Source organism: Phaethon aethereus (assembly GCF_964289735.1).
Source record: "Phaethon aethereus genome assembly, chromosome: 9".
In the NCBI taxonomy this organism is placed as follows: Eukaryota; Metazoa; Chordata; class Aves; order Phaethontiformes; family Phaethontidae; genus Phaethon; species Phaethon aethereus.
In genome coordinates, this window is record NC_138585.1 from 27,436,120 (window position 1) to 27,452,179 (window position 16,060).

At 43.6% G+C, this 16,060-nt stretch overlaps 1 protein-coding gene across 1 annotated transcript; it reads left to right on the forward strand.

The window, feature by feature from the left end:
• Positions 1-1,915: 1,915 nt before the first annotated feature.
• On the forward strand, positions 1,916-14,964 carry CCNL1 (cyclin L1; the record flags this gene model as incomplete). The annotated part of the gene is made up of 11 exons (XM_082003487.1): positions 1,916-2,191; positions 2,415-2,489; positions 2,698-2,807; positions 9,014-9,134; positions 9,533-9,597; positions 10,930-11,029; positions 11,168-11,272; positions 11,543-11,684; positions 13,225-13,336; positions 13,485-13,583; positions 14,616-14,964. 11 exons carry the CDS (start codon positions 1,916-1,918, stop codon positions 14,962-14,964), a joined length of 1,554 nt encoding a protein of 517 aa, XP_081859613.1.
• Between the last annotated feature and the right edge of the window lie 1,096 nt (positions 14,965-16,060).

The window sequence follows — 16,060 nt, forward strand, 5'->3', positions numbered from 1 at the left end:
GAGCTGGATGCAGCACTTGCACCAGAGCAGAAGGGCAGAATCTCCTCCCTCGAGCTGGTGCAGTACAGCCACGGTCTCTTTTCTTGCTTTGCTGTCCTATAGCTGTTTAGGGAGTTGCTGCTGGATTACAGATCATCCCAGTCAGCTATCCAGCACTTTGGCTCATGAGCGAGCGGTTACAACACATTGCTCTGAATGTGCAAGGCACTGGGCCCTTCTAGGCTGGGAGAGTAGAAAGCAGCGGACTGTGCCCAGGCAGAGGAGGAGAGCTGGCCCCTGCTCCAGACGAGGCCTGCACCAGCCGGCCCAACCTATCTCCCTCTCCAGACACAAGCGCCGTGTGGAGGCGGCGACAGGGCCGCGCTGCCAGCAGGAAGAGGCGCCAGATCTCCACAGGAAATCACCCACCCCCGCCCCGACCTATCCGCCGGGGCGACACCGGCCGGCTTCGCCCGCCCACGGAGCCAGCTCAAACCCGCGGCTGAGGGGAGCGGCTGCCGCCAGGTCCCCCGGCGTGCCAGGCAGCGGTGTGCCCGGCAGGGACACGCGAGGGCACAGCACCCTCTTCCCCACACAACATGGCGGACGGCTGCCGAGAGGGGGCTCTGCCACTCAGGCCGAGCGAGCCAATCAGACTCCGAAGCTGCCGCCGGGGCGGGATTTGCCTTCCAGTTCGCGTGCGGTTACGGCCGCGGGGAGTTAGTCCCGGCCAGGGCACGCGGCCGCGGAGGGATACGGCCAGCGGGGCGTGTGCCGGCTGTTCCCAGAAGTGATGCAAGCGGCGGGAATTTCCCGGTCGCCGCGTTCCGGGGTGGTTGCGACAGCCGGGCGGGAATTGCAGTTGCTGTGGGGCCTCCGGCGCCGCCGCGGCGGTGTTCCGGCGAGCGGTGCTCGGAGGCAGCGGCGGCTGTCGCGGGCACGGCCGGTGCCCGTCCCCCTCCGCCCGCTCTTCCTTTGAGGTGATGGTGGCCGCCGCACCGGCCGCAAGGCGAAGGGTCGTGGCAGGGTAGGCACCGCCGCCTCGCCGGTCTCTTCAGCGGGGGACGGTTAGGGCACCCCCGTGCTGTCCCGGCCCGCAGAGGGACCGTTTGCAGCCACTCTCTCAGGAACAAGGCCAGCCGCGCTGCCGCTGCCAGAAGACGCTGGTGGCTTTTCTTCCAGATCGGTGGGGAGGGTGGTTGAGCGCTACGAAATCCTGGTGTTGTGTTTATGCAGTTTGCAGGACTGTAAGCAAATGACCCGCGTTTTGTCAGAATAATCTTTCTCGGGCAGCGCGTTAAGTGTAACTGCGAACTGGTAGCAGTTTAAAATAAATTTCTAGCAAGTAAAACTCAGGACAGCGAATGTGGATCACGGCCCCAGTAGCCCCTAATCCCCTGCGTTGTAATGGGCTGGTTACGCCGTGAGCAGCTAAGTGAGGGAAAAGCTCCCAGTGTGGAGCCCACCTTCTGTCAGTCCTGCAGCGCAACCATCACGTTTAATTATTTTTACTCAATTTTATGGCTTTTTTTCCCCGTGTGACATACTGCAAGCGCCAAAACCCCTGCCACTGCTCCAGCCTGAGCTTGCACCCAGGGGACAAACCAGTGAACCTATACGGTCTTTAAAACATGGTTTAACGAGCGGAATCCTCTTGTCCCCTGCCTGCGAAGCGTACGCTGCGGGTAGTTATTTTTCACCGTTTACAATTTTTTGCAGAGGCCCCAGCGTTCAAGACGTGTCGTTCACGTTTTGTCGGCGAAGGGCAGCACTGTACGCAGCCGTCTTCCGCCGCCATCGCTAGCGCCCGGGGCGAGGCGGGCGGACTTTTTTTTCCCGGCGTGCCGCGCGCGGGCGCCGCTGTGTGCTGCGTCACAGCGCCGGGCCGCGCTAGTCTGTGCGTGGCCGGCTCCGGGTGCGGATGAGCTCCGCCATCATGGCCTCCGCCGCCACACACCCGGCCCCCCCCGCTGCTGCCGCTGCTCCTACCGCTGTTGCCGCCCCGCCGGCTCCCGCCGCCCCGGGCATCCTTATCGGTGACCGACTCTACTCGGAGGTGTCGCTCACCATCGACCACTCGCTCATCCCCGAGGAGCGCCTCTCGCCAACTCCCTCCATGCAGGACGGCCTGGACCTGCAGTGCGAGACCGACCTGCGCATCCTGGGCTGCGAGCTCATCCAGGCGGCCGGCATCCTCCTCCGCCTGCCGCAGGTAGGTGCGCGCCCCGGCGCCTTCCCGGGGCGGCCGGGCCGGGAGGGAAGGAGGAAGGGCGGGCGGGCGCCGCCATTGTGGCGCGGCGGGAAGGGCGTGTGAGGCGGCTCCGCGGGGGGGGCGGCGGCGCCAGCTGGTGCCTGACACAAAATGGCGGCGGTGGCCGGGCCCGGTGACTGACTCCCGCTCCTTCTTCCTCCTCCTCCCCCTGATGCGTTCCTAGGTGGCGATGGCGACGGGGCAGGTGCTGTTTCATCGGTTCTTCTACTCGAAGTCCTTCGTCAAGCACAGCTTCGAGGTGAGCGCGGCACGGCCTGGCGGGGATGGGGAGGAGGAGCGCACTAGGCGCTGTTCTGGGTGACCGGTGAATTTGGCCAGCCACACGCCAAGCAGGCTGCTTTCTTCGAGCCTTTAGGCTGGGGTTTTGTGTTTATTTTTCAGTCGTGTAATTCTAGTCTTACTGGGATTAAAAACCATTTTCTTATGGAAACGGGGCTTCCTTTCAGATTGTTGCTATGGCCTGCATCAATCTCGCATCCAAAATCGAAGAGGCACCTCGACGTATAAGGGACGTGATCAATGTGTTTCATCATTTGCGTCAGTTAAGAGCAAAAAGGTAAGATTAGCTTCGTTATGAACATAAGCATCTGTTGTCACTAATGTACACTGCAGTTTTCGATTCACAGTACTTTTCCAGGCTAAGTTCAACGACCTAAAATTGAGAAGGGAATGCTCGTTGGCTGCTGTGTAGGCAGTACAGTTCAATGCTGACTTCTTCTACTGTTACTTTTGCTTATTTAGTAGACCCGTTTTCATTACTTACATAGCTACAAGTCCTGAGTATTGGTTCCAGTTCTAGGTCCATGGTTGTAGTTTTAGGTATATTGCTAATTGATTTTTGATGTCTTGTAGTTCCTGAAAGGTAGTCTTAGGCACGAGTAGCAAATTAGTGGGTTGCTGTATAATCTCCAGACTTTTAACCATGTTCAGTAGTCTTAATGCTTTTTCTCTTGTTAGTATGTAGCTGTTCAAATGCAGTTATGGTGCCAATAAAGTATCAGTTAACAAAAGATGAAAGCCAAACTTTTCCCAGAGATGGTAGTATTACCTTTCAGAAAAAGCAATTTTAGAAAGTATCTGAAAAAGTCTGGCTTGGCCTACAGTATTTGCAGCTTTAATGACATCGCTTCAACAAGGAATGTGTAATTGATTCTTGGAAGCTGAAGGCATCTTTAATTGCAAAAAGTGAGACTTGTTTTTCATGGTACCGTGTGCTTGTGACAGTGAAGTTGGAGTGAAAGCTTACCTGATCTGTGTTCAGATCTGGATAATTGTCTGCTGAGTTGTAGAGCTGTTCTCAGTTGTGAGTGCCTAATACTGCTTTTTTTGTGTGTAAAGCGATGTATGTTTTCATGTGTAAAGCAAATTAACTTGACGTATTGGAAGGAACCAGGAATGGTTGAAGGGAAGGAGTTTTCTAAGTTGCTATTAAATGCAAAATTTCTTTACATCTGTCATGCAGCAGTATTATAGTCTGAGACTGGAGATGTCAGCTGTGAAGTAGCTTTACTTTTAGTGACTGATTGCATAAAGTGTAAGGTAATCCATAGTTACAAAAGGATTTCATTTTCAGCTAGATTCTTAAATTCACACTTCCATTTCTCTGTTCTGTATCACCAGGTTACAGCAGGAATTTAAACTTCAGTGTTGTGTAACGTTTTTTGAGAAGTAGAGTAGAAATCCCTTAGGGAAACTAGCTGTTTCTCGGTGTCTTTATCCTGGTTATGCTTCTGTTGAATCTAAACCTTTTGCTGCCTTGTGTTCATGTCTTCATAGTTAGTTTTAGATAAAAGAAGAATGATTGGGTGTCACACTTGGGAACTTAGCTTTGTTCTTGTTTTTTTTTTTCAAAGTTGTTATCCGTGGCGTCCCTGAGAGAATTTTGTGAAGTTATGCCGAATGTGAATTCGGTGGTATTGTTCCTTACCACAGTTATGATAAGGGAGTCTAGTTACTGGAATTATTGAAGCTGTTTCAGTGATTCGTAATGTTTTGGCCTTGATCCAGTCAGTGAAGGTTAATTAATCATACGAAATGCTTTTCTTTGCAACGAGAATACAAATTAGTTGTTTCTTTGTGCCGTGCAAAGGATCAGAGAAACTGAACTTAACCTGTGAACTTAAATCTTTCCAGCTAGCCTGTTCCAAATCAGAATGTCACTTGTGCATGTTACATGGTGTCTAAAATGCATCATGTAGAGAGAAATCGTGCACTTCTACCCATTATTTTCTGGAGAAATGGGTATTGTTGCTCTGAGATTCTGAGTGAATCTGCATGAAATTAATCTTAAAAATGCTGAAGTCTGACATTCAGACTTGCCTTTTTTTTTTTTAACAAGCAGGATGTAAACGTTTTTCTGTACTTTTTACAAGATTACAGTTACATAATCTGTACACGTTATTAACTTCAACTCTTTTTTCCCTTGCAACCGACTATACAGCGACCAGCTACATTTACCAAAGCCTGGGTGATGTGGAGTGGTACATAAAGATGAAGCTGTCGTCATGGCAACAGTGAGTGAAGTATCGAAAATCCCCAAGGAGAAGCCAGTGCTCTGAGAATAGGTCACTGGAATCGGGGGACTAACAGGTTGGCCGCTGGTGAACCATTTGGAAGAACTCCTGTATCTTGTTATAAGCTTTTTTCTTTGCTGTCCAGGTTTTTAGAATACTAGCTTAATCTCTTTTTTTTTTTTAATCTGAAGCTAACACTTAGGCCGTAGTTAGTTTCTCACACACAACCCAGAACTGAAACAATCAGGCTGCTGTACTTTCTCTGCACATCTAGTCTAGTATTTCTGTTAACTGAAGCTCTTAACCTGCACATGAAGTTTGAGTAGTTTGAGTAGGCTTGCTTTCTTTCTTAAACAGTTTTGGGTTCTTAGTTCCACTTTCTGGCTCTGTATAATTGCAGTTTGAATTCATAGTAAAATATGCCTTCACAAGGATATGGAAGTCTTGAATTTGTAAAGCTATTTATATAAATTACTGTGTAAGCAGTCCCTTATATGTACGTGTTTGCAGAACTGGGAATTGCATTGGAATTTTCTTTTTGTAAGACTTGTAGTCAACTGAGTTACTGCTAGGTGGTATTTCTAATACTGAGAAGTAAGACAAAGCTAAAAAAGTGTTTTGGACAAGCATATTTTCTTTTGGATCTTTCACGAGCATATGTCATGTAGTACTGCATGTAAAAATGTTTGTGTGCATGGAGAAAAGCTCGTATTATGAAAATACTGCTTTAAAAAAAAACTGTGTGCCAAAACATCTGTGTTCTGAGCAAAGTGCAACTGTTTAATATGTAGAATGTAGTTTGAAGTTGATATTATTTATCTTAAATATGCCCGAAAGCTGCAGAAGGTCCTTAAGAGACTGGAACCAAATGTGACTCCTGTCATGATGTAATCTCGCAAATGTTGGTTTGAGATGCTCAGTCAGCTATTGTTTACTTGTTTTGCAGCAAACAAGTTCATGCAGTTGTGTTGGAAGTGGCCTGTATTAATAATCCACACTACTTAGTGTTCAAACTGTTCTATAAAAATCTACAGTGCTTGTATTTACAATGTTGGAGACAAACATAGAACTCTCCTTATTCTCTCGTATTGACTGGCATAAGAGAGATCTGGTCTTTGAAATGAGATTCTTCTGATGTTATGCTGTACTTGTCAGAAGTACTTTTTGCATTATGAACAAGACTACATGCAGGGCACTTTTCCTCCAAAGTGTTAGACATTCTGAAGGCATCAGATTTTAATATTACATCAAATGAAGTTGTAGCTCTGTTGAGAACTTAGGTTTCATTTGTCAGAGGGATTTTAAAAAGGGTATTTGTAATTTAATTGTGGTAATCTTTTGGGTTGTTATGCAATCTCTAAATACCGATGAAGTTTTGCGACTAAGTGTTGGGTCAACTTCACAGAGAGCACACAGTGCCCATTCTGGTCTTAAGTCTAAAGTCTGGCCTGGAGCACTAGTGCTGATCTGTAAAAACAGATTCAAAGGAAGAATTTGTAATACTACTTGGCTGTATAGGGTTTGGAGCTTATATTTTATATATAAGCTTATAAATTACTTTTCTGTTTTGTTACTTGGACCTAAAATGATTACTTCTTGGACTGAACTAAGTGCAGCAAATGCAGTAGCAAAGTTCCTCTCTTTTCTTTTCTTGGTAGGAAAGCTAAGAAGTTTTCCAGAGGGAAATCTCTGAAGTTTCCAACTTCTAAATAATTATGCATGCCAATACTTGGGAGTTTATGGCAAAAGTACTAACTTAGTAAATCTTAATACAGCGGGGAACCTGACTTTTGCCAGTATTAAGATGCAGTAAAGTCTTCTGCAGATTTTTTTTTTTTTTTGCATAAGTGGATAAAAGGCTGCATTTGTCTTTCTATTTCTGGAAATACTGTCTGGATAAACTGATGGTTTTCATGGCTTCCTTAGATCTCTAGATCTCTAGAACTTGTGTGTCATAACCAGAGTAACGTGGGACAACAGAGTAAAGCACGCTTTTGATGTCTTAATTCTGAGTTTACTATCACTTTGCTGTTGAACGTGTACAACCAAATTACGAACTGCTTGTGCTGATCCTATGGCCCTGTAGAAGGACAGTGAAAACTTAAAATGCAGTAAGGCTTATACTCTTTCCTGTTGCACTTCTGGCTACCTTACTGTGTTTTCATAATACTGTCTGCTTGCATAGCTTTCAAAGACTGCAAAGACATGGGGAAGAGAGTAGTCCTACGGCAGGTTGTTGGATGATCCTACGCAGTCATATCATCCCAGTGGGATTTACTGTTTTTTTTAGACGGGAAGTCATAGCTGCCCTAACTCTTTCATCCAAGATTTGTCATCTCTGATGAAGTGTTCTGCTAACAAGCTGAGCCTGGACACCTAAGCTCACTCTGAATGATTTCTAGATAAAATGGTGTAAAGCAGTTACTGGAAGAAATGTTGTTATAAACCCCAGTGTAGTTAGTTGAAATCAATGGGAAGTGAATCGGTTTCACTGATTTGAAGAACTTCAGCATGGTTCTTCCAGTGTCCCACTCCAGAGCATTGTGTTCAGACAGCCTTTGTAGTGTTTCAGTGTTCAGATAAAATCACAGCCTCTCTACTGAAGTAGTTACCTTAAAGAAGCTTTAAGTGTTTTGTTTCTAGTTAATTAAAAAAAAAACAACCAACAAACAAAAACCCAACCAAACATACTCTTGACTGGGTTATATTTAGAGTAGCTGAAATCACAAACTTTGTAAACTCACTCTGAGTTAACACTTAACTAGAGAAGTACTTCTATGTAACATGGAAAAAGTTGCATTTTTTTAGAAGACAGTAGTAAGGCTTGTACTTGAGTTGTAGCTCCTTCATGGCACCACGAAACTGCAGTAGTTTGTTTCAGACCTCCTGGGAGCTGTTTCTCAGTCCTTTGGAAAGAGCAGGGGGAGTTCACGCTTCAAGGGCATGGTTGTACAACATGATGCTTTTATTAGTGAAGGGGGTGGCTTGTATCCTTTGACCAATGGTAATAAGCATCCTTCCAGGCGACTGCAGAAGTCTTAGCATAAATTGTGGATTAATGAAGTTGGGAAGCCCTTCTGCTAGTCTTGTAATTAAATTAACTCTTTGTTCCTGGGCTGGAAACCTAGGTTTTTTGAGTGTTTTTCTGCTCTGTGACCTATCAGGGCAGAGAACTGTGGTCCAGTTGTGGAACTTGCACAGAATCAATAAATGCAAGTTAGTGAAATATTCTGTCTGATAAAACAGAAGCTGATGCAAAATTTGTCACCAGTGCTTGGGGCATACTAGGTTTATCATGGAAACAGACTGTGGTTTATCAGAGCGTAACAAGTTGTAAGACCATTATTCTGCATTGAAAAGCATGTGGAATATGTGAGGCATATTACAAACAGGGAAAAAGCTGGTCTGTCTTTAGGAGGAAGTGGATTAAAATACATAATGTGGAATGTTGAAAGGTCAAGTCTAAGCACGGACAAAGAAAAGAGTACAAAATGGAGTATGACACATGTATAAAGCATACAGCAAGTTATTTTAGTTAAAATGCTTTGGAGAGCTCAGGTGTTGGATTTGGAAGGAATTAGGACTTGCTAGTGCTAGATATGGGAACCTTTGTGAAATGAACTCTTGTTTTGCAAATGCAAATAGCAGAAGTGACAGGATACCCACTGAGTAGTGGGTGCAGTGTTCAGAACAACAGGCAGATCTTTCACCATTTCAGAGGTTAAGTTCTTTGCTTTGCTAGGCTTTTTGTATATCACAGTATCAGGGCTGTCTTTTCCTCTGAAGAGCTGAATAATCTTGTCTTCCCGTGCATAGTAAACTGCAAGTTATAAAGCACAAGCTTGCTGCTTTAATATTAGTAAAAAAACCTGTTCTAGCTTATTTTGCTTTGAAGTCCTACCTAGCAAAGGTAGTTGTATCGCACTCTTTGCCCCACCTCTGTCATGAAGTGTAAAGGTTCTTTGAGATACTGTAAAGTGGTCTTTCGTTCCAGCAGCTGGACTAGTATAGTTTAAATACACAGTAGCAAATTTTTTTTTTTTATCTTGGCCATCTAATCTGTAGCTAGGAAAGAGCAGAAACTAAACTAGTTTATCTAAACTTGGACAGCACAAGATTAATGCTTAAACTTGCTTGCAGGAGTTAAAAACAGGTTTCTGTTGCCATTAGTTGGTTGGAAGGGAAAACAGAGATGCCGCTATTTTTGGATATGCAAAACAGTTTTGATTTTATTTCTTGCAAACTATAGGACTCCAAGCCCCCTGATACTTGATCAGAACTACATAAACACCAAAAATCAAGTAATCAAAGCAGAAAGAAGGGTACTGAAGGAGTTGGGATTTTGTGTTCATGTCAAGCATCCACATAAGGTGAGTTATCAAAAATAATATAATCGCAAATATTACGCTACCTCGATGGCATCACTGTGAGCTGTGGGACAAGAAACACAGGTGTAAAAATGACTGGATTTCTTTTTATTCCTTAGTTACAATGAATACTTTTGCCAGAGTTCTTGGGCAGATAGTCATACTGACTTTGGTAGAAGTTGCTTCCTTGGGAAATGTTAAAGGTGACTTGTTTTGAAAAATCACAGAATAGTAGTAAAGAATTGTCTGAACACGACTGGATGACATGTGAGCTTACAGTGCATGCTTAGAAAAGGAGGAGAGACCTTTGTTTTGGAATACTGTGTGGTTATACGTAGTTGCTCCGTTACTGTTGCTTTAGATGTTAAAACCGAGTCTCTTTTCTTCTCCTTATTCCTCAGATCATTGTTATGTATTTACAAGTCTTAGAATGTGAACGTAATCAAACCCTGGTACAGACAGCCTGGTAAGTTGTTATTTTCCATTCTTTCCCTAGCCAGGAAAATAGTAGCAGAAATAACAAGCCTGATGATCCATATACAAAGCAATGAGATGTAAGTTATTACACAAATACATGCTTTTAAAATATTTTAGTGCTTGTTTCTGCTTACTATTTTCATGGCTTGATTCCAATATAGTAATGGAGAACTCAATTTAACTTTGTTCTTTTTTCTACTCTTTAATTAAAGGGTAGTCCCTGATGGTAAGTCATAGAGCTCTGCCCTCTGCACCTCAGCCCATGACCTGGGGATGGCCTGTTTGGCTGCCCTTCTCTCCAGCCAACCCAGTGCAAGCTCTCATCCGAGATTCACTGAAGTGGTCCATATCCATCGGGCAGCATCTTCTAGTTCTGTCTGGGTGTCAAAAGGATTTGTATATTTGCTTTTAGAAGTAACTGTTAAAAATGTTTCTGAATGTATTTGTTGCCTAGCTGCTGTATACTGTAGTATATTTAAAGGACACATGGGGCAGACTTTCTGCCAACATTTATTTAGTTGATTTAGCATTTGGCTAAACTTGAGTTTAAAAAAAAAAATTACAGTGCATGCAGCATGTTGACTTAGAAGCCATATTGGGCATGGTTTTCTGTAGAGTCAATACTTACTGACTGCTGTTCGTTTCTTTCCTATAGCTCAGTAACTTAGAAATGGATGGAGGTCTCTGCTGTTTAAATGTATCTCTTGGCATGTATTGCTTGGCAGTGCCACCGTGGTGAAAGAACAGTAGCTTAGTGAAGTGGGAGACCCATTACTAACTTGCAGGTCTTTTTCCAACACCCAGTGAGCAAATTGGATGCTTCTCTCTCTGGATGAAGTTAATGTGACTCAAGGCATACGTAGGATTTAAATGCAATGTTTTATGAACTTTATAGGTTGCATCTAGCCTCTGGAAAATGGTAGGTTAAAAATACACCATGCTTTCATGCTTGCATTTGAGTTTTATGCATACTGATTTTTTTTAATACAAGAACACTGGTGTTTTAAAGCAAACAGCTAGACAGATGAACAGTACTTGTTAGCTTGTTAACTTCATGGACACTTCACAGTATAACTTAAGGTAGCTACTTAGGAAGTAGCCGTTACATACTGTTACCTGCATTGGGTTTTCAAAACAATGGCAACGGTGCAAACTTTGTTACAGAAGTAACAAATGTAAACATCAAATACAATAATGCAGAAGAAACCAAGTGTTTAATAACAGAAAAAATAATAAAGTCAATTGAGTCTCCAGTATTGTTATCCTCTACATAAAAAGATGTTAACAGAAGATCATATCTTTCCTAAACTTTTTTTTTTAGGAATTACATGAATGACAGCCTTCGAACAAACGTGTTTGTTCGCTTTCAGCCAGAGACTATAGCATGCGCTTGCATTTATCTTGCTGCTAGAGCTCTGCAGGTGAGTATTCATCTCTCTTTAGTTAGCATTGCCTTTTATTGCTAGTAATCTGGTTTCAAGAAAATAAATGAAAGTATTTATAAACGAAAGCCTGGTCTGTAATCTCCATTATTATGCTTTTGGTTGTTTTATTTTCAGATTCCACTACCTACCCGTCCTCACTGGTTCTTGCTCTTTGGCACCACAGAAGAGGAGATTCAGGAGATATGCTTAACAACTCTTAAGCTCTACACCAGAAAGAAGGTAACTTTGAGATGTTTGTTCTTCCTATTCAATGTTCGGTGCAGCTTGAGCTGTCTCATGGTTGTCTAAGTGTGTTTGGGAACACCTGCATACAAATCTACTAATTGGAAAGGCTCTGCTGTGTGGCGGCTGCTCTAAGGGTAGTGTGAGAACAAAATACGGAAGTTAGTCACATTACTGGTCAGATAAGATAATTGTGTATTTTTCAGAAATGAGATGAAAACACAATTTGCATTAGTTCAGCTTCTTACCACATTGTTACTTTAACAGCCCAATTATGAATTCCTGGATAAAGAAGTAGAAAAGAGGAAAATGGCACTACAGGAAGCTAAACTGAAGGCAAAAGGTTTAAATCCGGATGGAACTCCAGCACTGTCAACACTGGGTGGCTTCTCTCCTGCATCCAAACCATGTAAGTTTGCTTTCTGAACAGAAACTTGCATAATACTGTTTGGTAAGTCTTCTAAATCTGTGTCCCAAAGTGTTAAAAAAAAGGCAGGTTGCCTTCTTGAGCTGTTAGTCAATTTAGGCTTTCTCACAGAATTAAGAAGCAAGACAAATCTTTCTGCTTTTTTTTTTTAACACAAATTTTTAAAGCATTTTCAATACCTTGAAATAGCAGATTAGAGGGGAAAGGAAGGCTTTACGCCATGCTCCCACAGATGGGAGAGTGATACATTTGTAATATGCACCCTGAAGATAATTATGTTATGAAAATGTCTAGCCACAGGAGTTTGCTGTATATTACTGGGTTGTGAAGAGAGGCTTCCTGGATTTAATTTGGGGAGGTGGGATGTCACAGTGGCCTTTGTGACTCCTTTTGCAGCAGGTATCTGAAAATTGCTTTCTCTGCTTATTCTTAATGTACTTGTCCACTGTTCAAGTGTGGTGAAGGAAGACAGCTTTTGGTCAGGAAATGCAGAAGGGAAGGTCACAGTGCTGTCTTTGCATTAGAGTGAATAGATTGTTGTAATGCATATCTTGAACCGGCCTGTAAATCTGTCTGCACTCTAATGATGCAAAAAACAGTTAGTTCTGTCTTGGTGCTTTTAGCTCTTAATGCTGCTATTGATCTGTAAACTACCAACAATGTAAAGAGTATCATGAGCATTGGTCCAGCAGCGGCAGGTAAAGTGGAAGGCACAGGCCATTGTTTGTTACATGGCCTCTTCAGGAACCTGAGAACATATATGAAGAAAGCAATACTTGTAGTGCTTATTTCTCCTTAAGAGCAAGACATCTTGAGTTTCCACAGGTTACTAGTTGGCAAACTGAGGGAAAGCTGCTGATAGCATTCTGCCTTTCTGTATTTTTACGTTAAACCTCTGAACCCTATTGAGTGAGGAGGCTGCAGTGTAAGTCATAACGCAGCACCTCTGCCTTACTTTGAGCAGGCCGGATAGAAATGCGTCTTTCTTGCATAGTAGCCCTTCGTGAAAAGGTGAATCCATTTCTGGGCTGTATCAGCTGTCTGTAGAGATAAATCGACTTCTAAGGTTTTTGTTATTCAAATTTTATATTTGTACCACTAATATAAAAACGAATTCTGTAATTTTGTTGTTCAGTCTTAATTCTTTCTATAGTACTGGAAATTAACTGTCAAGGTAACAAGTTAGGTATTTGTGGGCCATAACGGCAGCTTTTCTTTTGTACCACTTGGGCCCTGGTGGACAAAATCTCAAATGAGGCTGGCTGCTTGGCTTGAAGGTCACAGTGTTCTCCCCCTGCTGCCGGCAGTTGGCTTTAAACTACTGTGTGTCTCCCCATGGGCATCTCACTCCAGTGCTCTCTTCTGGAAGTGCACTATAAATGGAAAGATGGAATGAAATAGTAGCTATTGAGTTCATACTTACATTTTGTGCATATACTGGGGAAGGTATAAAGGATACAATATCTTTATTACAAAATCTGTGAATAAAATGCCTATTTTTTGATTTAAATTTAATTCTTAGCTTCTCCGAGAGAAGCGAAAACTGAAGAGAAGTCTCCGGTATCTCTGAATACCAAAACCATTAAAAAAGAGCCAGAAGAGAGGCAGCAAGCTTCAAAGAGTCCTTACAATGGGTAGGTAAAAATTTCTTCCTGATGAAGAGAAGACTTCTGTAAAAGTGGTTTCTTCAGCTGAAGTACAATGAACCGCTTTTGAGCTACTTCATGGAAGTAACAAGTACCTCAGAAGTGTAACCCTGTTTTTTTTATATCTCCCCCCCAGCATGAGAAAAGAAAGCAAGAGAAGTAGAAGCAGCAGAAGTGCTAGTCGATCTAGGTCAAGAACAAAGTCAAGGTCTCGATCTCACACTCCTAGGCGGCAGTAAGTAGCAGATTTTTGGTTGGTTGGTGGGGGGTTGTGGGGAAGGGGCGGGGTTTTTCCAGGGTGTTGTCTTTTTCATCATAATTAGTTCACTGGGATATTTCAGCAGGGTTTTTCACTTCTAAGAAGTGAGGCTACTCCAAGTAGCTTGTAAGTGCTTAGCACAAGCTTCTGACTGCTGGCCAGCAAAAAAAGTGTGAGACTTGGGTCTGGCTTTAGGCTCTCAGTGCTTGCCATGAAGCAGTTCTGTTGGTAACTGTGCTGTTAGTAATTCAAGTTGTAAAAGCTTTGCTATAAAATGAAAGCTTACAACTACCCCAACTGTACACACACCTGATGAGTCTATGATTGTGAGTGAGTGTAAGGTAGTCTTACCCTGTTCAGTGGTCTTAACAAGGTATCTGTTACAACTGTGAGCAGTCTCTCTGAACTCATACTTTGAAGTAGTGAGAAGTGCCACAGAACCAAGTTTCATGTGTTGCAGCTTGCTTCCAAATGCATGGGAGAATGTATCTTCTGTCAGCGTTGCCTGATGCCCTGTCTGGCTCTTCAGTACTCTGCCTCCCTTCTCTGACTGGAGAAGAGGAGGAACTGCATGGGGTGATGCAGTGATAGCTGCTGGCATTATCTATCTGTATTTTTAAAGAATCTTCAGACTGACATTTCAGTTAGAAGAAACTGCCAGCTTAGATCTCAATGAAGTATTCCCCTAAGTATTGCTGACTGTCAAATCACTGAAGGAAAAAAGGCAATCACCAATCTGCAATCTGATGTTGAGGGGAAGATTCTTGACAAGGCCAAACAATTGGGGAAGACACTGCATTCTGGGTTTGGGTTTGGTTTGGGCTTTTTGTTTTCAACTCAGGCATGTTCTGGGATGGTCACTGTCAGTCATCAGTTATCCCTGTGGGAGTAGTGTCTGATTTCTTCCAGCAACTTGAGAGTTCCTAAGCATTTATACATTGGTGGTGGTTTTCAAAATTTCCTTCTGTGTGGAAGACATGTTTTAACTTCTTAACACTTTTCTGTAAGCTACAACAATAGGCGGAGCCTGTCTGGGACATACAGCTCAAGATCGAGAAGCAGGTCCCGCAGCCACAGTGGCAGCCCTCGCAGACACCACAATCACGGCTCGCCACACCTGAAGACCAAGCATAGCAGGGAAGAGCTGAAGAGTGTGAATAGACACGGTCACAAAAGGAAAAAGTCTCGTTCACGTTCGCAGAGCAAATCCAGGGATCATTCCGAGGCTGCCAAGAAGCACAGGCACGAGCGGGGACACCACAGAGACAGGCGTGAGAGATCCCGTTCCTTCGAGAGATCGCACAAGGGCAAACACCATGGTAGCGGCCGCTCAGGACACAGCAGGCACAGGCGCTGAGGTTTGCACCTGCACCGCATTCTAGTTAAGCCTGTATATAATACAGTAAATGGACTCTTTATGTGAGAACAAAGGAACCGATTAGGATTTGATTAATTTAAACCCAATATCTAATTTTCTAAAACATGTAGAAGATTTTTCTTTTGGAAGAAGAAACTGTTATCAACTTTTGCACATAATACCTTAGCAGTATCAGATTGGTGGAAAACAAGGATCAGGTTAAATTGTATGTATTAGAGTTGTGTATTGTTTATTGATATGAGAACTGGAGAATGGATTTCTGTAAAAAAAGCAAAATGTACCTTATTTTTATACAAGTCAATTGCAGACACTTATATTTAAGTATAGTTATTTGTTTAAACGATGGTGGATACTTTCTTACACTGGTTTTAGTCTGCATGTGTTAAAAGATTTTTACAAGAAATAAAATACAAAGCTTTTTTTTTTTTACTGCCTGTTGGATATCAAGTATATTGAAACTAAACTTAATTTTCTTAAATGCCTTCACTTGACCATTGCAGATTAATGACACATTTGGGGATATTGGTATGCTGCTATGGCAAATGAAAGATTCAGAAGGCTTTGGACGTTTGTGTCTGTCCTAGGGCAGGCAGCTGGGAAGCCAGGTCCTCTTCTGTCATGCATGCAACGTTGGAATAAATGAGCCTGGACTGCCCTGTAAAGCTTCGCTTTTGTGAAAGGGCCACAGCTGGGCTACTCGAGTCCCAGCCCTCCTGCCAGCTGCCCCTGGGGAGGTGGGGACTTCTCTCTTGCCCATCTCCTCCAGCTGCTTCTGGCAGTAGTCAGTGAAGGATCAAGTTTTGGGATTTTTATTTCCCTCTTTCTGTTACTGGTGGCAGGATGATGGCAGTAGGAGGACGGATCCCATTGCAAGTGTAATGCTTACGCAGCTCTTAGCTGAGCTCCCTGGGGCACATCTGCCAGCAGTGTCTGAGCACCTCGGTGTGAGACGTTCCCCCACGCCTGCCGTGCTGCTGCGGTTGGGTGGAGGGTCGTGCTGACTCAGCCTGGGCAGACTTGTCTGCTTTAAACCCATGGGGGTGCTGCAGTGCAAAATACAGATCAGTTTGCTGCA